Source organism: Tauraco erythrolophus, chromosome 29 (assembly GCF_009769465.1).
Source record: "Tauraco erythrolophus isolate bTauEry1 chromosome 29, bTauEry1.pri, whole genome shotgun sequence".
NCBI classification, from domain to species: domain Eukaryota; kingdom Metazoa; phylum Chordata; class Aves; order Musophagiformes; family Musophagidae; genus Tauraco; species Tauraco erythrolophus.
Genome location: NC_141493.1, coordinates 615,838 through 638,962, shown reverse-complemented (window position 1 = coordinate 638,962; position 23,125 = coordinate 615,838). Strand labels below are relative to the sequence as shown.

General features: G+C 64.7%; 1 protein-coding gene across 1 annotated transcript; it reads right to left on the bottom strand.

Moving 5' to 3' along the window:
- Positions 1 to 648: 648 nt before the first annotated feature.
- On the bottom strand, positions 649 to 23,000 carry FGFR1 (fibroblast growth factor receptor 1). Its single transcript, XM_086628186.1, is given in 19 exon segments — positions 649 to 834; positions 950 to 1,055; positions 1,586 to 1,723; positions 2,383 to 2,453; positions 2,607 to 2,729; positions 2,868 to 2,990; positions 2,992 to 3,059; positions 3,204 to 3,314; positions 3,428 to 3,494; positions 3,496 to 3,550; positions 3,709 to 3,854; positions 4,406 to 4,623; positions 6,110 to 6,254; positions 7,769 to 7,959; positions 8,690 to 8,813; positions 10,476 to 10,651; positions 11,119 to 11,202; positions 11,958 to 12,221; positions 22,877 to 23,000. Coding segments are annotated over 19 exon segments (2,478 nt in total). The 5' UTR covers positions 22,968 to 23,000; the 3' UTR covers positions 649 to 657.
- Between the last annotated feature and the right edge of the window lie 125 nt (positions 23,001 to 23,125).

Genomic DNA, 23,125 nt, shown 5'->3' with positions numbered 1-23,125 from the left:
ATATTTTTAGTTATGTACACAGGACTTTTGTCTCTCGCACTGGTGGATTTGGCTGCCTCTAGTCAGTGCTGAGCAACGGACACGCGGCGTCTCCCGCTTCCAAGGTTCCGGGGCTTTGGGCAGCAGAGCCCGTCGGTGCTGGCACTGCGGAGCTGCGGGACCAGCCCCGGAGCATCTCGGGCAGCGAGCGCGGCACCGGCAGGACCCCCCACCGCCAGCGGGACCCCGCACAGGGCTCTCCGTGCCCCGCCAGGGCGTGCTGTCGCGGGACGGGTGGCTGGCTCCCTGGCCAGGCGCTGCCCCCAGGAGAGGATTTCAGCTTAACCAAGTGGAAATATTCAAGCACAGACTTCACGGAAAGGAGTTTGTTTTTTCTTTTTAAAAAAAAAAAGGAAACACCAAAAAAAAACCCAGGACAAAACCTCTGGGCTGCAGAGAGCTCACGACTAAGGTGGCAGGAGAAGCTGGCAGGAGAGGTGGGTGGTTTTGGTTACGTGAGATGCTACGGTTGTGTCTCTGAACCCTTTCTGCAATAGCTCAGCACAACCAGGCTGTGCGGGCAGTGTCCGCTGGCACGGCACGGCACGGCACGGCACGGCACGGCACGGCACAGCACGGCATGGCACGGCATGGCAGTCCCTGCTGGCAGTGCCACCCTCAGTGTCGCTTCAGTCCGCCGTTGGTGTGCTGAGGGGGGAACTTGGGAAGGCACGGCTCGTCTGGAAGGGGGTCGTGAGAAAAAACAGAGTCCTCTCCTGAGGAGCAGGTGGAGCTGCGGGTGTCCGGGAAGCCAGGAGAATACTGATCCAGCGGCATGGAGAGGTCCAGGTACTCCTGGGAGGGACGAACGCGGAGGACGGGCTCAGGAGGGGACTGGGCATCCCCCGGGGAGCCCCCAGCCCCAGCAGGTTGGGTGCAGGTGTGGGCTCGTGGGTGCCAACTCTCCTACCTGGTTGGAGGTCATGGCCACGATCCTGTCCAGGTCCTCCACCAGCTGCTTGAAGGTGGGTCTCTGGGAGGGGACGGCGTGCCAGCAATCCCGCATCATCATGTACCTGGGGGCAGCGGGGAGGCGGGGGCTGAGCCTGGAGAGAGCGGCTGGGGCTGGGCACCCCCCACCCACCGGAGTGGAGCAGCGCCCAGGGACACAACCCATGGCCACTGAAGATGCTGTTCCAGGGATTTAGGGCTAATCCCCTGCATGGATGGAAGGGAATTCCCTGCCCACCCTCCCAGCTGTGGGTGCTGGGCAGGACATGGGCTGTTTCGGGAGGAGGGTGCACGGGGAGCTGAGCTGGTCCCTGCTCCGGGGTCACCCCGGGATTCACAGCCGCTGAGAAACGACACCGGGAGACGTTGCTCATTGCAAACAGATCGAGCAGGGCTGGGAACTGCTGGGAACGTGACCGACCATCTGCCTGTGCCCCCCCATGCCTGCCCATGCCCGGGGCCGGGCGGTTGCACCCGGAGGCTCCCGACCCCGCACTGCTGCTGCAGCCCCAGCTCCGGGGACGTGGGTTGGGGACGCGGTGCCGGTCGGGGAGCACTGGGGTGCCGGTGTCCCACTCCCCAGCGCCACACTCACAGCTCGTTGGTGCAGTTGCTGGGTTTGTCCATCCTGTGCCCTTCCTTCAGCAGCTTGAAGAGCTCCTCGACGGGCACGCCAGGGTAGGGCGAGCCGCCCAGCGTGAAGATCTCCCACAGCAGCACACCGAAGGACCACCTGCCCGGGGCAAACACGGCAGATGCTGGGGCACCGCGCTCCCGTGGAGCCCACCCCCCATTCCAGAGCTCTGGGTCTGGTCAGAAGTTCGTTTGCTGGGGGGGGACACACAGTAACGGCTCGGCGAGACAAACGAGCCCCAGCGCCAAATGTAATTTGGATTCAAAATATTTCGCCTGCTGACATTAATTATATTTTCATTAAATTAAGACAAATTGCATCTGGAGCACTTCGCCACGGTGCGTGTCCTGTTCACCAGTGGGTGCTGCCACGTGCGACACAGTGGGGCAGGACAGGACCCTTGGCAGGACGGGACCCTCAGCAGGATGGGACCCTCGGCAGGACGGGACCCTCGGCAGGATGGGACCCTTGGCAGGACGGGACCCTTGGCAGGATGGGACCCTTGGCAGGATGGGACCCTCGGCAGGACGGGACCCTTGGCAGGACGGGACCCTTGGCAGGATGGGACCCTCGGCAGGACGGGACCCTCGGCAGGATGCTGCGGGACGGAGGCAGCCGCAACGGGCCGCGTGCCCCGGCTCACGGCAGGCAGGAGGGGGATCTCCCACGCCAGCACTTCTGCCTCCCCGACTCCCCCTGACCCAGCCCACCGCTCGCGAAGCCGGGCGGGCAGCAGGGGTCCCGCGGCCGCTACTCACACGTCGCTCTGGTGAGTGTATATCCGGTCGAACAGAGCCTCCGGGGCCATCCACTTCACTGGCAGCCGCCCCTGGCACACAAGAAAGCCCCACGTTGGCTCCGTGCCACCATGGAGCAGGGGGATCTGGGCGGGGGGGGCAGCCCTGCACGCTCGTGGCATCCTCAGCACGGAGAACACCGCTGCCCTCGCCCACCCCGGTGAAGCCCCTTGCGGGTCACTCACATTTGTTGTCTTCTTGTAGTAATCTATGTGGTGGATGTCACGGGCCAGACCGAAGTCAGCGATCTTCATCACGTTGTCCTCGGTCACCAGGACGTTCCTGGCCGCCAGGTCCCTGTGGATGCACTGACCGAGCGCGGGGCCGTCAGGCGGATCCCGGAGCCCCCGGATGGTTCCCCGTGATGAAACGGGCTGGGAGGGAAGGGTGGGACCCTCCCCATCCACAGGTCTCCATCCCACCACGGCACCTCGGGAGCTCCTCACCTTCTTGGAGGCCAGGTACTCCATGCCCCGGGCCACCTGGTAGGCGCAGGAGACCAGGTCCTTGAAGGAGAGCTGCTCCTCGGGGACGCGGGCGGGGTTGTAGCAGTACTCCATGCCGGGGGGGCCGCCGTGCCTGCAGGTACTCGCGCAGGTTGCCCTTGCTGGCGTACTCCACGATCACGTAGAGGGGTCCTGCGGGGACGGTGGGATGAGTGGCTGGACCACGGAGCAGGGGCTCCTGTCCCCGTGGGTGCAGGGCTGGGTCCCTCCTGGCGCGGAGCCGGCAGCCGGAGGGGTGGCAGAGGGGACGCCCCCTCCCCGCTCGCACGCCCTCACCGTCCTGCGTGCAGGCTCCCAGCAGGTTGATGATGTTCTTGTGTTTGCCGATCATCTTCATCATCTCCATCTCAGAGATGAGGTCGGACAAGTCCTTCTCCGTGGCGTCGGCTAAAGTGGGGGAGAAGGCAGTGGTTGGGGTGGGGGCCAGGCTCAGACCCCCACACGCTGCACACAGCCGGCCCCAGCCAGGGCTGCCAGGACCCCCCCTCGCCGCCACTTACACTTGAGCATCTTCACGGCCACCTTGGTCACACGGTTTGGCTTGTCCTTGTCGAGGCCGATGGCTTCTTGCCAGCACCACCTGCCCGAAGCACCCTTCTCCCAGGGGCTTGCCCAGGATCAGCCTGGCGGGAGGAGACACCCTGACGTGGGGGCCGGCGGCCACGGGGCAAAGCGGGTCGGTTGCCAGCATTGGCAAAGGGCATGGGCAGCGCCGTCGTCCTCACCCGGCTCCCACCTGGGCTGCTCTGGCAGCTCATCCCTGGGGCAGGGGGGATCTTACCTGTCGCGGGGCAGCTCCCAGCGCGGGTCCTCGGGCAGCTCGTACTCGGAGACGCCGGCCAGCATGGGGGTGCCGCTGGAGGAGAGCCGCGAGGGCCGGACCAGCATCACGCCCGAGTTCATGGAGGAGCTGGAGTCGGCCGACACCTGCAGCGGCACCGTGGGTTACCTTCACGCAGCGCCGGTGCCGCGGACGGCTGCTCCGCCGGGAGGGAGATGCTGATCGGAGCCTTGGCACCCCGACCCTGCCCGCAGCCCGCTGCCCGCTGCCCCCCCTGCCTGCAGGCATGGTGCCCCGTCAGCACTGCTTCTACGTCGGACCCAGACTAATTAACTTTTCATTAATTTCCAGCACGCTGATACCACGAAATACACAGCCTGGGAGTCCTCCTGCCTCCTCGGCGTGCACAACACGCTCTTCTGCACCAACGTTAAAGTGCTGAAAATCCTCCTGGTGCTCATCGCCCCCACCGAGCCCCACGTACGGGGGATGAGGAGGGGCTGTGCAGCCCCCACCTCGCTGCGCTGCCGGTCAGGGGCAGACCCCATGGACGGTCCCCACCCCACGCCACCAGCACAAGGCTGGAAGAGGGTGGCACACGCAGCAGGACGAGATGCTCCTGGGTCTCCCCCCGTCCCCCAGAGAACTCCCCCCAGGAAGGGCAGGTCCCCTGGGGGGGCAGTAGGTGCAAACAAACCCCCTCTCTACTTTCTGTTACCTGTCTGCGCAGGGGGATGCTCTTGGCCAGCTTGTGCACGGCCAGCTGGCTGTTGAAGTCCGTCTTCTTGGTGGTGCTCTTCATCTTGTAGATGATGACAGTCACCACCATGCAGGAGATGAGGAAGGCCCCGGTGCAGTAAATGATGATCTCCAGGTACAGGGGAGACGTCATCATGGCTGGGGTGTCTTCAATCGCTGGGTCAGCGTGAACAGGGTGTTAGCACCCGCGAGCCCGCCCGGGGCCGAGGAGCGGAGCGGTGCTGGGGGGAGCATCCCCGCCTCCTCCCCGTGCTCCACAGGGACACGCTCCGCAGCGCCAGAGGCCTCGGTGCAGAGCGTGGCAGGGACCAGGGGAGCTGCCCACCCACCCCGGCGGGGACGGCGTGTGCGCACCCCCAGGCTGCTCGCCCCCGCAGCCGTGCAGCAGCTCCGCCACTTCCGCAGGGGCAAGACGGGACCCTGGGCTGGGGAGGGGTCGACTGAGAGAGGCGTGAAGTGGGGGGGGACAGTGCCCGTGTCCCCACAGCCAGGGCCGTGTGGGACGGCAGCACCGCAGCAGCTCCCATCGGGGCTGCACTGGGGATGTCCTGCAACCCCTTCCCCGCTGCCGGGCTCTGCCCATGCTCAGAGCTGCAAGTCCCATGGGGTCCGGGGGTTCCCCTGAGCATGGTGGGGCGGAGGGGGCCGTCCAGCAGTGCCAGGGGCTGCGGCAGCCTGGGCATTATCGATAACCACCGGGAAGAGCTTGGGACAGAGCAGGCAGAAGCCCCTCCAGCGGCAGCGATCTGCCATGGGACCCCTGGACTGGTGGGGAGGAGGGTCCCAGCCCCGCCGCGCCGCGGGGCAGACCCTGCTTTGGTGGCTGCCGGTGGCAGAGGAGGTGGCAGTGCCATGAACAGCTCAGAGCAGCCGCAGCTGTTGGCACAGTCCAGCGCAGCCGCAAGCCGTGGTGAATCTGGTGGGGTGGGAGCTGCCATTGCACCCTCCCCTGGCAGCACCCCCAACCTGACCCCCCACAAAGAACAGAGCCTCAGAGAGAGGGATAAGAGGGAGTGGAAGGTTCCTGTCCCACCTCCGAGCACACCTGGCTGACGAAGCAGCGGCTGATAACAGGGAAAGTTTTTGGTTGAAAAGCACCCACCATGCAGCACCCCAAAAACTTTCCCGGTGCTGTTATCAGGCTTCGGTCCGTGCAGCATTGATGCCCGAGAAGCGGCATCAATGGGCACCGGGCGACCGTCCTGGCAGCGCAGCAGAAGCAACACACAGCCCCGGCGCAGGTCCCGTGCCTCAGGGCAAGGCCAGCTCCTCGGCAGGCAGGTGGGCACTGCTGCCAGCACCCCCCCAAACCCTCGTGCCCCACTGCGTGGGCAGTGCTGGCTTTGCCCCAGGGCGTGGGACCATCCCGCTCCAGCGGAGCAGCCCCTGGTTAAGTTCCCCCAGTATGCATCGCCCGGGCCAGGGAGAGAGCAGGGGGCAGACCCCAATCAGGGGGTGGGGGGGTGGGCACACAGCAGGGGGACACATGCCCCGTCTCGCTGTGGCTGCAGAGAGCAGCCCCGCAGCTCCCTGCTGCGCGCTGCCAGCGCCGGGTGGGCAGGGGCCGGGATGAGCTCTCTCCCGGACTGCAATGCATACATTGGAAAGGAGGGAGGAAAGGGAGAGGAAGAGGAGTATATACCTTCGAGAACTGTCAACCATGCAGAGTGATGGGAGATCCCAATAGAATTACCCGCCAAACAAGTATACTCCCCAGCGTCCTCAAATGAGACATTCCTTAAGTGAAGGACTTCCATTTCTTTGTCTGTGGTGTTAACGCCAGCCGTCTAGAAGGAAAAATGGAAGCAAAAAACGGAGAGGCAAACGACATGAGATCTTCTGGGAAAGAGGCCAGAGAGGAGGGAGAGCCCAGTCTCATTTGCCAGACCCCCGGGGAGCAGACAGAGACCACTGCAGACCTGCTAGAGAGACCCTCAGGATGACCACTCATCCAGGCGGCCCTACGGAGACGCCGGTTAAAACCCTTCACCAGACTGAGTGTCCTGCCCATCTGAGCATGCTGGCGATGGGCTACATGGAAAAATAAACCTCGGGCAGAGCCGGCTGGCCGGCTGGCACAACACAGGGAGGCACGAGGACGGGGACGGGAGGATGGAGACAAGAGGAGGGCGGTGCAGGCGGGGGGACGCTGCCCAGTCCCGCACAGACAGGGCGCCCCGGAGCCGGGTGCGGTGCCCACGGGGACCTGAGCTCGGCGGTGCCAGACCTGCCCGGCACCCTGGTGGTCTTGGCACATGGCTGGCGCCTGCGTGACGGGGTGGGAAGCACACAGTAGGAACACAGGGACACACACACGGAGCACAAAGCCGAGCCGGCCCCGCTGAGGATTTTTCCATGGCTTGTCGCACCAGAAACACAGCAGAAACGAGAGAGCCCAGAGTTTTGTTTTCCACCGCCGGGGACTGACGGCCCGAGGAGACACCCCGCCGGGCGTTCTTCCGATTACCTTTCGCCAGAGGTCTGGTGACAGTGAGCCACGCAGACTGGTTGGCCTCGCCAATATAATTGGAAACCTTACAAACATACTCCCCGCTCTCCGCCTCTGTCACATTATACAGGGTCAGCACCTCCGCGTCAGAGCTATTAATCCCCGAGTGCTGGAACAGACCAACAACATGGAGTCACATTGACGCGGGCAGAAACGGCAGCGACCGGACACCGGCTCTGCCGGCGTGGGGGCTGCACCCCCCCGGGTACCCGCTGCCGCTGGGAAGGCTGGGGCTGCGTGGGGGGCTGCAGGGGCAGACTGTCATGGGGCCATAATCCTGCTCCCCGACCTGCAACACGGCCAGGGGCACGGCTGGCCACGCATCCCAGGGATCGGGGACATGGTTGGGGACAGCCGCGTGTCCCGGGGGTTGGCACAGCATCCTGTTTGAGCCCCAGGGGTTGGCACAGCATCCCGATTGCTCGCTGCCAGCGGGACAGCCGGTGTGCGGAGGGAGCTGCTCTCGCCGCGACAGATCAGGGCTCAGCTCCCCACCTCCAGCACCACGCTCGGTCCCCGGGCTGGCCCACCCAGCCCCCTGGCATGTGCCTTGGGGGTTCAAAGGGATTGCACTGCCAGGCAGCCCACCCTGCCCACCTCTCACCCCGTGCTCTTTCCCTGGAAAAGCAGGGAATGTCCAGGCTGGGGACAGCTCTGGGGCTCCAGCAGCCTCGAGGCCGCGTGGCTGCAGCCAGTGGTCCCCAGCCCTGGGCAGTGCGGTCGCCATCCTGCCCCTGCCCCGCTCCTGCCCCGCGGGGACACGGGCCGGGGCAGCCCGGCATGCGGCGTTACCTTCAGGATCTGCACGTAGGGCAGGTTGTCGGGGCCGATCTTGCTGCCATTGACCTCGATGTGCTTCAGCCACTGGATGTGGGGCTGGGGGTCGCTGTAGACTTTGCAGACGAACTCCACGTTGCTGCCCAGGGCCACCGTCTTGTTGGCAGGGAGCCCTGCCTGCAGGATGGGCCGGTGCGGGGACCGCTCTGCGGGACGCGGGCAGACGGGGCACCTTAGGACGGGGCTCGGGGTGCTCAGCCCCTCGCCCTCCAGCGACCACCTGCCCCATGCAGGGGTGCGCCCTGCAGCCTTCCCCCATGCATAGGGACCCCCAGCTGGGGTGGGCACCCATGCACCCAGCAGATTCGCAGCATCCCCTTCCCCAGGGGCACCTCCGTAGCGGGGTGCGAGCAGCCAGGAGGGGCTGGGGACGGGACAGGTGACATCCCGGCACGGGGACTGGCACGTCAGTACCTATTCGGGAGGGTCAGGGGTCAAACAAACCTAACGAGGGCCCCGGCCATTAACAAAGCGGCTGCCACTGTGGTGAGTCAGCATTAACAAACCCCTTTGTTCCCCTCCCTGACTGTTCCCTTCAGTTTGCTCAGTGTAATCAAATTAAATCACATTTTTAATGGTTCATTTACTGGCATTTAGAGCAGCTCCACATGTGGAACTGCTCAGACCAGCCTTCCCAGCTGGGAATTATGGCTAATAAGGCGATTAGAAAAAGTTTCTGTCTGGTCTATGAAATTATTTCCACCACAATTAAAAATCCCCAGAACGGGTGGAGGTGAACCTTCCGCCTTGGCTGCCTGTGGACCCGCTGTGCCGCGGAGCTGCGCGCCAGCGGGGGCGGCCACGGGGACGGCGAGCGCACCCCGACCCCGTGGGTGCTCCCCATCCCCATCGCCCTCCCAGCCTCGTGCTCCTCACCCACTACATCCAGCTGGTAGGTGTGGTTGATGCTCCCGTATTTGTTCTCCACGATGCACGTGTAGTTGCCCTTATCAGACGGCACCACGGAGTCCATGATGATGCTCCAGGTCGCGTAGCGGACCTGGGGGCACGGGGACAACGACAGCCGGTTACGTGCGAAGCGCTGGCGGGCTGGAGAGCACAAGCCCTCGTTCCCGTTCACGTCAGAGCCGGCTCAGCCCCCCGGCCCCCGCCCACCAGGCAGGACATAAATCTCCCTTTGAGGTCACCTTTCCCCTTTCCTACAGAGGGACCGTAATTGCTCCCAGCTGTCCCAGGACAGCCTCGCCACGGAGCCAACTGCGCCGAGAAGCAGATGTTGTGAGCCGAGTGCGATGGGCTCTCCTGGCGCGCAGGGACACCCCTCTCCAGCGGCCCCAGCGTGCGGAGGGAACAGACCGGCATTGTTCCCCCGCTGCCGCAGCCCGGGAAGAGCCGATTCCCCGGATTGGTCCCAGGGCTCCGACCCATGCTCATCCCCATGACCAGCCCTGGCAGGTCCCTCCCTATGCCCAGCGCGGCCGCTGCCAGCTCTGGCTGCGGCTCCTCCTGGCAAGATCCCTCGAGCGCTGCCTCCATCCCTCCCAGCTGGAAACTGGTTATTCCACAGTCCCACATTTCAGCCCCATCAGCGATCCAGGGCACCGCGCTGCCACTGTCCGGGGAGCCGCAGCCCCTCTCCTCCCCACCCGTGAGCCCGTGTCCCTCCCCGGGACGTGCTCCACGGAGCCAAGCGCTGTGACGTGGCCACATTCCTGCTGCGCGTCCCCGGCACCTGGCTGGAGCCCGCGGCACGCGGGGCCACGGCTGGATCCCATTTGCGCAACGTGGCGCGTGACTCGGTGGCAAGCGAGAGCCCAAAGCTGTGGCCACGCAGCACCCAGCCAGGCTGGCTCGGGGGTCCTGCCCTGGCAGATGCCCACCAAGGGGCACGAGCCTCAAACAGGCTGTAGCCTCACCCCAGAAAAGGAAGAGAGATTAAAAAAGGGGATGGTGCTCCCTCAAAGGGTCACCCGGGGGGGTGCCTGGGCTGGAGCTGCCACCAGCACAATGGTGAAGATGCTGGAGCAGTGTGATCCACCCTCTCCTTTGGGGAGGGATGAAGTTTGGGGGTCCCGGCATGCCGGTCCCACTGCTGGGGTCTTCTCCTGCAGCAGCCACCCCACTGCGAGACCAGAGCCATGGAGAGGGGCCCCCCATGTCCCACCCGGGGGTCCTGCAGCCTGGACCTGCTGCGGGTGCTGGGGGAGCAGCGCCGTGGCCGTCCGCCCAGCGCAGGGAGCGGATGTAGCCCCATACGCGGGCGGGGGACCCTCCCCACCAAGCCGGTACCCCTGGGGCTGCTGGCACAGCTCCCGCCACCCGCTGCCGCACCATGGAGGGGCCCGTCCACCCCCGCGGCCCCCAGGAGCCCCCGCGCCTGCTGGGGACGCCGAGACCCCCTCTCCTCGGCGGGGGGATTAGGCAGAGGCAGGCTGGCTCCGTCCTCCGCCCCCTCCCCCAAAGGTTGAGCTGGTGCAAACATGACCCAGAAGCAGGTCACTGCCGAAGGGCGATTTTGCAACAGGAATGTCCGAGGGGCCCATCTGCCCCTGCCCGGGGGCTGCACGCCGTGGGGCTCGGCGCCTCTTACGCTGCGGAGCCCCTTCCCCATCCTCCCCCTCCGGCCCCAGCCCCTCGAGGTGCGCAGAGCCCGCACCCACCACGCCGCCTGCCCACCGCCCCGGCCCGCTGGCCCCCGTACCTTGTAGCCCCCGATGCGGTGGTCGGGTTTGAACTCCTTGCCGTTCTTCAGCCAGCGCAGCGTGGGGTTGGGCGTCCCGCTCGACGGACACTTGAATTTCACCGTTTTGGCGGCAGGGACGGCGTGCAGCTTCTTCTCCATCTTCTCGGGATAGGTCCAGTAGGGAGCGATGGCCTCTGGGGAGCAGAGCGGGGGGCTCAGCGTGGCCGGCGTGGGCACCCAGCCAAACCCACCAGGGCATCAGCCGCAGGGAGCTCCGGCACTTTGCTTAACTGAGAAGCTGGAGAGGTACGGGCAGCCGAGCCCGGCTCTGGCAGGGAGGGGAGCTCCTGGACACGGGGTGTTATCCAGGCAGGGCGAAGGGGAATTGCCCCGTGCACAGAGGGGCTCCAGCACGTGTGGGTGCAGCAGCAGCTACCCCGAGGTACCTGCATGGGCACCTCTCCTTGCTCTGACCGGGCTGCTTCACCTGGGTGCACCCAGACCTTCTCCCCCCACTGAGCCCTTGTCACCGCTGGGTGCCCTGGGCTGGAGCAGTAGCCCCTGTCCATCCCCACCTGCCCGTCTCAGTCCCTGGGCAACACTTGCACGTGTGTGCAGCTTCCCCTCGCTGCCCGCAAAGGTGAGCCCGACTCGCACGTACGGTTCGGCTTGGTGTTATCCGCCTCCTTCTCCTCTGAAGAAGAATCGTCTTCGTCATCATCATCTTCCGCGGAGGGGAGCGCATCTGCAAGAGGAGAGACGGCCCAGCTGAACATCCGTGCGTGGACCCTTCCCTTCGCCAGAGGCGCCCGCCGGGGAGCGGAGCATCGTGGGCTGCTGACGCAGGACTGTGCCCAGCGGGTGGCCGGGGCCGGGCTGCACTCGTGCGGTGGGGGAGTACGGGAAGGCCGGGTGATGAAGGCTGTGCGTGCCCACCAGCAGTGCCTGCCGCCCCGGCGCTCACAGCCCGTGGAGATCGTGGAGTGATTTGCCCGCAGAGGTGATTTCAGAGCTCCACGTCATGTGTCCAAGCACAGCCCCTCGCCCTGTGCCTGGTGCCACCAACTCCTCTGGGGCGGCAGCCGAGACCTCACGGGCACAGAACTGCCCCCGAGCCTCAGCAGACACCTCCCGACCTCGAGTGCTTGTTCTTCTCCAGCCTCACGCTCCATCAACGCCAACGTGGACCTGGGCTCATGCCCAGTTCATGCCCCCTCCTGCGGGCAGCCCCCCAGCCCCATGCAGACGCACAGGCGACAACCTCCAGCTGCTTCTCCGGGCACTGCAGCAGGCGGGAAGTCACAGCATCGTGCCAGTAACTCCGCTGGGCACCCCCGAATCACAGGTCTGCCCCGAACTCACCGCGCAGCCGGACAGATGCACGCGTGGCGGGTGCACGTGCCAGCAAACATGCACGGGCGCGCGTGAGCAGCTCGCTCCTTGCTCTACAGCCCGGCCCCGGGGCTGCCCCTTCCCTGCGCGCCCGGGGCCACTACGAACCTGAGACGTTCACGGAGAAGTAGGTGGTCTTGCTTCCCGAGGGGCTGTTGGTCATGCAGGCATAGAGCCCCGAGTCCTCGGGCACCGCGTCCCTGACCTCTACCTCCTCCCCGATAATGCGCGTCCGGTTGTCCTCGGCCAGCTGGACGCCGTCGCGCACCCAGTTGATGCTCTGGACATCATCCCTCAGCCGGCAGCGCAGCTGGAGGAGGTCACCGGGGTGGGCCGAGTAGGACTCCACTTCGATTTTTGCTTTGGGCAGAACTGGAGGAGTTAGGAGAGAGAAGAAGAGAAAAAAAGGAGAAAAGCAGTAGAGACTGAAGGAAACCATGCTGCTGCTGCTGCTGCTGCTGCTGCTGCTGCTGCTGCTGCTGCTGCCACGGCAGCTCTGTGTTAATGAGGCAACATGCGCTGCTGGGATGCTCCTGCTGCGGCACCGAGGACCGGCTGCCCCGGCGAGCCCAGGGGAGGGGAGCGGGCGGCGGCAGGGGGCAGCTGCAGAGCAGAGGGGGGCCAGAGGCAGAGGCTGCGAGCACCCCAAGCAGCACCAAGCACTTCGCCCCCGCAGCAGGACCCACTCGGTGGCTGGGGAGTTCCAAAGCACTCACGGACCCCTCGGTCTCTCACTCAGCACCGCTCGGCACAGAGGGAGTGTGCCACAGCGGGAGCTTTGAACTGGGGGAGAAACGGGCAGCTTGAGACAACTCAGGCAGCGCCGGCTTCTTGGACAGGATTCGGCCTCTCCCAGGAGCATCCCGAATCCCTGCTCAGCTCTGCCACTGCGCAGGGGTCCCCGGATCCCCAGTACCATGAGTGGGCAGCCAGCGAAGCGGGCCAGGGTCCCCACACCTTGCCCCGGTTAGAGCACTCCGAGGCAGGGGGAGGAGGGCCGGGGGGCGAGGGGCTGTGCCAGGACAGCAGCAGGGCAGGAGGGGCTGCGAGAGCGGCATCGCTGGGAAAGGTCAGCCCAGGGGAGCTCTGGTGAAACAGGTGCCGGCTGCAGCGCTCCCCGTCGCAGCGACCCCGGGCAGGGAGAGCTGCAGCTGCTCCCGATGAGACACTTGTGTGAGCAGCACAAAGATCCTTTCTCTCCGTCCTGCTGCTACGTGATCTTGTCTCTCCTGGCCCTGGTCGTGCTGACACGACTCCGTCCTCAAGCGCTGCCCTAAACCCTCCGTGGTGGTGCACGAGAGGCTCTCCCAGCCCTGGGCTTGGTGCTGAGCTCTGAGCTTCAAACCAGCTCTTCAAATTTTGCAGGTCAAGGAAGGGTTCAGGCTGTCGTGGTGTCATGGTTTGATGTGGAGGGGGGGGTGGTTCTGGTGGCAGGAGAGGGATTTTGCTCCCTGCGACCTCCCTGGTTTTGGATCCGGGTTAGGCTTAGTTCTGGCCACCGGATCAGACTGCCATCCCCCTCGGGGTTGAGCCAATAGGGCGCCTCTGCGAATTGCCCTATTTAAGTCAGGACAAGGGAACCGGAAAAGGTGCTTCGCCCAGGATCGACCAGAGAAGGGAGGAGGGCACTGCCCCCGCTCCCTGGCTCCCGGCCGGGCGGCTGCCTGCGTCGGGCCGGCGCTGCCCACGGAGGATGGCGGCGGCGGAGCCGGCTGGGGAACTCGGGGGCACCCCACTCCCAGGGTGCCCACTGGGCTGAGTTCACCTGGAGAGGACTGAGATCTGAGAGAAACAGCCGCATCGACAGCAGGTCAGTGAGGATGGAGCGGGAGGAGGTGTGCCGGAGCCGAGTTTCCCCTGCGGCTGATGGTGAGATAGCAGGCTGCCCCCCTGCAACCAGGACGGCCTCGGTGGAGCAGAGACCCACTCGCAGCCCGTGGGGAGAAGATGCCTGAGCCCGAGGATGGTCGTGTTGGGGGCACGGCAAGGCAGAAAGGCATCTGGAGTCTTCGTGACGACCCACGCCGGAGCGAGTGGCTACAGCTCCCTAAGTACCCGAGACTGTGGTATAGCCCACACCGGAGCAATCTGTGGGGAAGGATTGTTTCCAGTGGGCTGGACTCACGTTGGAGAAGTATGTGGATTTTTCCTCGTGGGTAGGGGATCCATTGGAGCAGGGGAAAAGGGTGTAAGGACTCCTTCTCCTTTAAGAAAGAAGCAGCAGTAACAGCACGGAATGAACTGACCTGCACTCCCCCAGTCCCTGCCCCCTGTGCTGCTGGGGGAGGAGGTAGAGCCGGGAGGAAAAGGAAGGTGGGGGGGGGAGAAGGTGTCGGTTTTAAGATCTGGTTTTGTTTCTTTCTGTCCTCTCAAGTAATCGGTTTTTATTTCCCTTTGTCCTTCTAAGTAATCATTAATAAACTGTTTTGCTTTGAGAAAAGCGCTGCCTGTTTTGCCCAGGACCATGGTTGGTGGGTGCTCCCTCTGTTCTTGCCTCAACCCTCAGTCCTTTTGTGTTTTTTTTTTTTCTTCCCTCTCCTCTCTACTTTATTGGAGAAGGAGAGACTGTGTGAGTTTTAGTTGCTGGATCAGCCTAAAACCACGACACGTGGCTTCGTGGGTGCTGGGGCTCCCTGTGATGGTGCGGGGCGGATGCAGCACGAGCATCATCCTGGGAACGAGCACCATGGGCTGGTGTGCACGGCTCCGGGTCCTGAGCACTGCTGTGGGTCCTGAGCACCGCTGTGGGATCTGAGCTCGGCAGCATCCTGGAAGGAGGCACCATGATTCCACTGCACACCCGGGCCGGTGGCTGGCGGCTTTCGGAGAGCTGAGGGCAAGAGCGGACGGCGGAAGGACGCACGGCCGTAGCTCTCCGCAGCACAACCGCTCTGGGTCAGAGGGGTCCAGAGCTGGAGCTGGGAAACTCTGCACCCTGCGCAGGCACCCAGCAGAGATGCTCCAGGAACATTCCAACTCCAGCTGCCCCGTGCAGGCACCGCGCTCCGGTCCCCGGACCCACACAGCCCCCAGCCAGGAGCGCAGCAATTCGCAGAACAGCGGCTCGTTCCGATCGCCCGCAGCACGCGCCGGAGCGGCTCTCTCTGCAGAACCAGCACACGTTACCACCGTCACCTCTTGGTGCCCACCAAGCCGGACGAGCACAACCCCTTCCCCCTCCTCTGCACCCACCCCTCAACGCCCACAGCTCATCCTGGGCCCGTCAGCCGCCGAGAGCCGGCGCACAGTCCGTGCCGGCACTAACCCTCCGGCCGAACCCCCGGGAGCCGGGGCCGGGGTGTCAGCACCGCTCCTCCCAGACCCTCCACCGCTCCGTACTGCCAAAAGGAAACCTCAGCTCTCCAGAAACTCTCATTTAGCACATCAGGATCTGCACTCTGCTTTTCTTTTCCTCATACTGATCAGGAGTTTCACGGGGAAAACATCTACGAGCAGCTCCAGCATCTCTCCTTTTTCTTTCTCTTAGCACTTGAAGGAAAACACTGTGCGGGGGAAGGATTCCATTTCTTCAGCTGCTAGGAGCCCAAAAGCCAGGCTCCAATCCATCGGCAAGAAGTTACAAAGCGTTTTAACGTGGCAGGTGAAGGCTGGTGGGAGTCCCTTAGGTGCCAGGAGAAGGGTCTTGCTTTTGCAATCCTGTTTTCCCGCTGGACGGGCACTTCCAGAAGCTCTGATTTGTGTTTCAAGTGATTAGTCACAGGCATCTCCCAGCGCACACAATGCAGCAGCGATGTCCCGTCACCCTCTGCCCGAACACCACGGGACTCGGTCACACAACGTCCTCCTGTCCATCCCGCTCCCCTTCTCGAACAGAGCAAGGTCAGCGAGCGATAAACAGCCGCAAAAACCCAAACCAACAAGAAACGTGGAGCTGCAGCCACAGCGTATCTGCCCTTATCTCGCTCCCTCCACCACCCCCCCGCACTCAGCTCTGCCCCTCCCCACGTACCAGCAAACTTACTCCTTATCGAACAGAATAACCTGCAGAAGGTGCCTGGAGCTGCCAGGCACCCCCACCACCCACAAACGTCCCCCAACGTCCCCATTGCCTGTCCCAGGCCACCCACATGCCGGCACACGAGGAGCCGTGCCTGTTTCCATGCAGGTCTGGAGCTCGGCATCACAGTGCCGGGGCGCAGTGGGTGCTGCCAGAGCTGTGGGGTCCCACCATGCTGCAACTGAACTGATGCCAGGCTGGTGCAGGATCAGTTCTCACCAGAATGAAACGACTCTGGTCCAAGAGCTTGTACAGGTCACCTCCTCACTGAGCCTGCCCCAGGACCACTGCGGGCTCCTGCCCATCAACTTGTCCATAAAGGTCTGCAGGAAAACCTGTCCCTGCTGGCACAGAGAGGGATGCTCCTGCCAGCCAGCAGACACCCCTCAGATGGACCTGCAGACTGGGGAAGATGTGGCCTGGGGGCAGAGAAGGAATTTGGATTGATGAAAAACTTTGAGGCAGCCCAGTTTGACACTGGGGCTTGGGGCAGGGTCCCTTGCTCAGGTGGGTCCTTTCCCACGGGCACAGCATCGCGCAGGTGCCCAGGCACCCCATGGAGAGCCACTGCTCCTTCGGGCCATGGAGCCACGGGCTGTGCCCAGCCAAGGAACCAAGGCGGGTGGGGGCTGGGGGTCCACCAGCCGCCGTGCGCCCAGATCCCTTTTCAAAGGCAGCAGCCCCCTCCCCCGGCCCCTCCGAGGCTGAGGCTGTTTTGCATTAACAGCATGACTGGGGGCGGCAGGGAGGCGTCGAGCGTGATGGACGGGAGAGGGGAGGCAGAGGGCGAGGCAGGACCCTGCCCTTTGGTAACCCAAAGCACATCTCTGGCACTCAGGGATAAGGCGGAAAACGCGGCATGGTGGGAACGGCCTGAAAACGAATTCACAGGCTAATGAGCATGTCCAGGTTAGCTCACCCTCCGGGTGGGAGTGGGGCGGGCCAGCGCGCGGGCTTGGACCATGCTGCTGTGGGGCGGCCCTGGCAGGCCCACGGCACCATGGCCACCGGGACGGCTCTGCTGGCACCGGGGCAGCCTGGCTCACACGGCAGCTGATGCACAGGAGTCCCCTTGGAAATGCAGCCTCTCCATAAATCCAGAGATGACAGCGGGTGCAGCAGGAGCAGTGCGTTCCTGGGCTGTCCCTTGCCCGGGAGCAGCCGGTGGCGTGAGCCGCGTTACCGGCGTGCCCTCCACGTACGGTGATCAGGGCGAGCTCGTTTGATCAGTGGACTCCATCCGCCTGGAACATCTCTTCCATAGGTTCCGCTTTTCTGTAACCTAAACCGCGGCCCCAGGTGCAGCCCCTCTGCAGAGCCGCCAGCCCAGCCGGCTGCTCCCAGTGGACACGAGCGAGCCCCAAGGTGGCCACATTAGCAAAAGTTTAATCAGGCAGACAAACGCTTGGCTCTCCTCCCTGGGCCACCGCATGCCGAGGTGCCGGGTGCTCCTGGCAGTGCACAAGGGTCGATGGGTGCTGGGCAACCCCCAGGCGAGTGGGACCCTCTCCCCAGCCAGGCTGCAGCACCAGCTGGGTGCTGCGGGGGTGCTTACAGCCCCCCTTGAGCAAAACCAGGCGATGGGAGGAGGAGAGCAAACCCAACACCAGCAGCGCCCGCTGCTCGCCTGCTGCGGAAAGCAGCAAAGCGCACGACAGATCTGGCGCATCCAGACTATCTGCTGTTCCCTTCTCAAACTCTCCAGGCTGGGGAGGTACCACCAGCTTCCCGGTCTGGATCCCGCGGGCCAGAGCCCCGTCCCATCCCGGTGCAGCAGGGACCGGGGCACTCACTGCCCCCGGGGAGCCCCGATGCCCTGGGTGAGGTGAGGGGCAGCTGCAGCACCGGCACATGGCGGCTGCGCTTCCAAAGGCGCCCGGAGCGCAGACGCACGCTGCAGCGGCCGGAGCAGCCCGCGCTGCTTTTATTACTTTATTCCAGCTTTGAAATGGAACCGAAAGCGGAGCCGAGCGACGGCCAGATGGAGAGTGTCACCGAGCGCGTATAACTGTCGCCGGCCCCCCCGGGCTGGCCCCCGACGGACGGCAGGGCTGGGGGACGTGGGGCGGCAGCCCTGGAGACAAGGGCCGCACACACGGATTAACCTTCGCCCCCCCACCCTCGGCGCAACCCGTGCCCCCCCGGGCCCGGGCACGCACCCAGCGCAGGAGCCCGGCGGGAGCCCCCCCAGCCCGGCGCGGTGGGGGCCGCGGGCCGCGGTGGCAATAAAGCGGCCAACAAAGCGGCGCGGGGACAATGCGGGCGGGGGGCGCGGGGCCGCGGCCGCCGGTTGCCCTGGAGACCCCAGCGGGGCTTTCCGAAGGTATTTCCTGAAGAAAAAGCACACACATGCCCGGCAGCCCCGCTAATCCCAACAGGAAGCCCTCACCGGGGCCGGGGATTGGCTTCTTTCTTATTTAAAAAGCTCCTCGCCCTGCCGCCCCGAGGGGGGGGGTGCCCCCGGCAGCATCCCTGCACCCCAGCACCAGGGAGATGCCAGTGGGCAAGGATCGGGGCTCAAGGCACCCATGGCTCTTCCTTGGGGGGGGGGCTCAAGGCACCCATGGCTCTTCCTGACCAAGCCAGCCCCAGAGGCAGTGGGCTTCTCCCCACTCTCCGGTCCCCGGGTGCTTCCTCCATCAGGCAGAGCGGGATTTACGTGCTGCTCCGGGCATTCCTGCCCTTCCCAGCCTGCACGTCAAATGAAGCAGCACTTAATTAACAGGCGTGTTGGTAGTTTGCAAAGCTGTCGGAATAAACCCACCCCTTCCCCCCCAGGACACCCCTGGCCATGCCCAGAGCTACGCAGCACGGAGGAGCCCTCGGGCAGCAGCCTGGGGTACGGACACTCACCCATGGGCTCTCCCCAGGTGTGGGACAGCCAGGGGTCCTGCCCATCCTGGGGGCACAAGTGAACACCCCAATCCGCACACGAGCCTGCGGCTTTCTGCAACAACCGCTGGCTTTGCCGGGCCCTGGCTCGCCGCCCGTGCAGGCGGTTTCCGTTCCTCTCCCCACATCCCTCCGGAGCAGCCCCGGGCTGATGCACATGGGGGGCTCGACAGCCAGGCAGCCCCCCGACACACAGACACCCCCCGAGCCCCCCTCGCGTGGCTCCACCGGCTGTGGGGCAGCTCAGCAGCCCAGGCTCCAGCAAAGCGCTGCTGCTTTTCCCAAAGACTCATATTTCTTTTTTTCCTCCCCAATTAAGGGCCGGAGTGACAGCATCCGAGTGGGAAGGCGGGAGGTGGGAACAATGCCCGCTCCGCAGGCTGCGGGGGAGGCCGGCGGCGGGACGCCCCAGAAACATGGCCGTGGCACTGCCAGGGACCGAGCGGCTGCAGCGATCGGGGTCTGGGGGAGCAGCAGGCTGGGAGGTGCAGGTGGGGGCTGCTGGGCCCCCCCCCAAGCTCCAGTAACAATCCTGGGCTGCTGCCATCAACAGCAAAAGTGCAGGAAGCTTCAGGGCTCCAAACCTGATCCCCTGGAGCAAGGGGTGGGGAGACTCCGAGAGCTGGAAAAACAAGAGGTGGGGAGAGCGGGAAATGGGGAGGGGGGACCCAGCACCGGGGCGCCGCGAGGACATGCCAAGGCCCCTCGCTGTGCCCCTGGGGATGCTGTGGCTGGTGACAGCGTGTCCCAGGCTGCAGCCCCGAGTATCACCGCTGCAGGCGGGACAGCTGGTACCCCGGTTCACGTGCAACGCTCCTGCCAGCACTGAGCAACTTTGGGGAGAGGAGGAGGAAGAGGAGGAGGAGGAGGAGGAGGAGGAGGCAGCTCAGCCCCATGCTCACAGAGCTCCCCAGAGCTGCCCGGGCTGAGTGGCCTCCCAGCCCCGGATATTCAGCTCCCATTGGGTCTGGATCAAGACCTCCTGGACGAGCCGGGCACAACAAAGCCCCGGGAGCCGGGGCCCCCGCTGGCCCCGCAGATGGGCCAGGACGGGGGGTTAAGCCCACGGCCAGCTGGGCGGACGGCGGCACCGGGAAATGGGGCAGCCCCCTGCCCCAACAGGGGCCCTGAGCCTCTGGCCAGGAGCTGCAGCCCCGGGCTCCTCTGCCAACCCCCCTGCACTGGAGGGCAGATCCATACCCCAGAAAAGTCTCTGCTGCACCAGGGTGGCCATCGGGGCTCAGCGTGCCCCAAAACGAGCTGCCCGAGGCAGGACCCCCCCCCAGGACACAGCAGTGCCCCACTGCCCATGAGAACCTGCTGGGCTGCTTTGCACCCCCAGCACCCTCCAGGCAGGGATGGGGCAGACCCTGAGCCGTGGAAACGCCTGAAGAGCAGCGAGGACAATAGCAGACAAGGAGAGAGGAAAAAAAATCCCCTCGGCAATTTTCTGCAGGTTTCTATTTAACCTGGAGACAAAGAGCGGCTTTGTGAGGGAGGGCGACGGAGGCTGCGCATGGAAATTTCTTGGCTTTTCCCCTTAACTAGGAGGTTTTTATCACCTCCAAATTTAGGTAACTATAAAACGCAGTGAGCGCCCATTAATATTTTATTTGCTGCAGATTTCTGAGGAACAGGAGCGAGCCCCGGACAAAGGCAGAGCTGCAGAGCCCCCTCCCCGCGCCACGAGGAGAGGCGGCCCCGCCGTTGGCAGCCCTGCTCTGCGGCGAGGCAGGGGCCGCGGCGAGCGCAGGGGATCGCCCGCTCCTGGGAAGGGAGCTCCGCTGCCTCCGGACCGGGAGCAAACCCCATCAGCATCCACCACAAAGTTTGGGAAAGCTGCTGCGGGGGGGACCCAAGCATGGCCGCTGCTGCCCCCGGCCGGCACGGGCGATGCTCTGGATCCGACGGCAATGCCGGAGGACGAACAGCAAGCCCGGCCCCAGGCACGTGATGCCCCATGGCACGGGAGCTGAGCCCCACGCACACCCCACTGAACCCCAGATTCCCACGGGGCCAGATCTGGAGCCTGCCCTGGCAGGAGACCTGCAAGGTACCGGCGGCATGGCCCTGGCCGTGGGTCCTGGCCTGGGACCGGCTCTTCCCATCCCACATGTCCTGCCGGGAACATTTTGTTCCCACCAGCCAGCCCCAGAGCCAAGGGCCGGGCTCTGCCCCAGCCAGGCTCCTGCTGTGGCACTAATTGGGCCGCCCTGGTGAGAACCGTGTCAGGAAACGTTTCCAGAGGTTATTGTTAGCCCTGGCATGAGGCTGGCGAGGAACCAGCTCCCTCCTCTCCAACCTCTCCTCCTCCATCGCCGCCGTCTGACGCTGCTCCCCACACCCTCCGGGGGCTGCAGGGCTCCTTAAGCACCCCAAAAAACCCAGTTTTGCTCAAATTAACCCCAGACCCGAACACCCGGACACAATACTTGGGGTTGTGTCTGCAGTGCCGCTCTCCCAGTGGCACCAGAGCCATCCTTAACCCAAACGCCAGCAGGAAACCTCTCCCAAGAAGTGCAATCTCCCGAGAAAAACATGTTTACCGCTGTCAACCGCATTATTTAGAAAAGTGGGGAGTGAGCGGCATGCCAATGGAAAAATGTCGGAGATGGTCCCTGTGAGCGATGCTCTGCCCGGGCTCCTCTCTGGAGCTGGCAGCTCCCTGGGGACCGCGCGCAGCTCCAGCTCTCCCATGGGATGTATCTGCATCCAGGGAACCCACTGCTCAGACCGGAGGCACCGACCCCGGCCCGCCGGCCACAGCACCATGGAACGCTTCCAGCCGGGATCTCCCGGCCAGCCCCCTCCACCGCAGCGCGGGGACCCCGGCCGCAGCACAGTTTGCCCGCTGGTGCCAGCTCCCATCCCGTCCCAAGCCCTGAGCCACGGTGGGACCGCAGGCACGGGGAGCGCTGCTGCTCACTGGGGCACCGCGCAGCACCGTGCCCGCATCGGCAGCACCAGCAATCAGCCTCTCGGGGTTTTGGTAGGAGGAAGAGGGAAGGGGGAGCGAGCCTTAGAAAGAAAAGCAGTACCCCACAGACCAGACATTCTTGGGTAATTAAAACCAAAAGGCAGTAAGTCAGAAGTCCTGCGCGGCGGTGCCTGGTCTGTTCATTCTCTGCCTCACCGAGGGGAAGGCCAAGGCTTTGAAAGGCTTCGGCGGTGCTTTCCGTGGGGCCCGGCTGTCGCCAGGGCCAGGGGACCCACCAGCCCACCCGCTGCAGCTCGGGGTGCCACCAGGCTCTGGAGCTTTCAGGGCTGCGGCAGGAGCAAACCCCCAGCCTGCGCACTGGGGGCCGCGAGCCCTTGCCAGGCTTTTAGGGGAAAGCAGCGATGAAAAGCGAGCAGGATGCCATGGGTTTGCAGGGACCAGGGCTGCAGGAACCGCCTGAGCCAGCCCTGGCACCACGGGGGCGGTCGGTGTGCAGGGCTGCGTGGGGAGCTGTGACAAGCAGGGACTCCCCCTCGCAAACCCGGCCCCGTGGGCATTCCTGAGCTGGGAGCAATGCCAGAGCGTCCCAGGGGTCTCCGTGGGGTGCAATCATCCTGTGTGCTGCCAGCTGGCATGGCCTGCACTGGTACCCTGCACCCAAATCCTCGTCCCCATCTGCTGAGCCCAGGTCAACCCAGCATCAAACAGGCAGCAGGGGTGGACGAGGGGCTCGTGCTCGTCTCAGGCTGCAGGTTGTCACAGGGGAGCATGTGCCACGACACGGAACTATGCCCTGCCACGGACACAGCCCCTGGAGCTTCGCATCCTTCTCCAGACCAACAACGCCGGGTTTTGCCACTACTTCCCTCCAGGTTCAAAATGTCCACAGGTGATGCTGGAACTGTGCACCCACTTCTCGTGCCCACGCAAATTGCTCTGAGCAGACAAGACGCGCCACGTCCCCACTGGCACCAGCCAGCAGCTCCCAAGCAGCCACGCGGCACCGCGCCGCTGCCAGAGGATGTGCCAATGCCCATGCCCATGTCACCACTGCTGGACCTCGCACCCACCTCTGCCTCTCCCAAGAGGCAGAGCAGCTATCCCATCGCCAGAGAGAAATGCAAAGGAGGAGGGAGCCGGGCGCTCCCTGGCACGGCCGCGGCGCTTTGCTCGTCTTACCTTGGTCGGGCAGGGTGGGGGCCGGCCGGGCAGCCGAGAGCGCGGCTGTGACCAGCACAGCCCAAAGGATGAGGCACCGCCAGGTAAACATCCCACTGCTGCGGCTACTGCTCGGCGACTGGGCTCCGCAACTCCCACTCCATGGGGACCCCGGGGGCGGGCGCGGGGGGGGTCTCCGCCGGGCCGTCAGCCCCTCCGAGCTGCGAAGGAGGAAAGCAGAGTCAGGGCAGGACAAGTGGCACCCCTGCA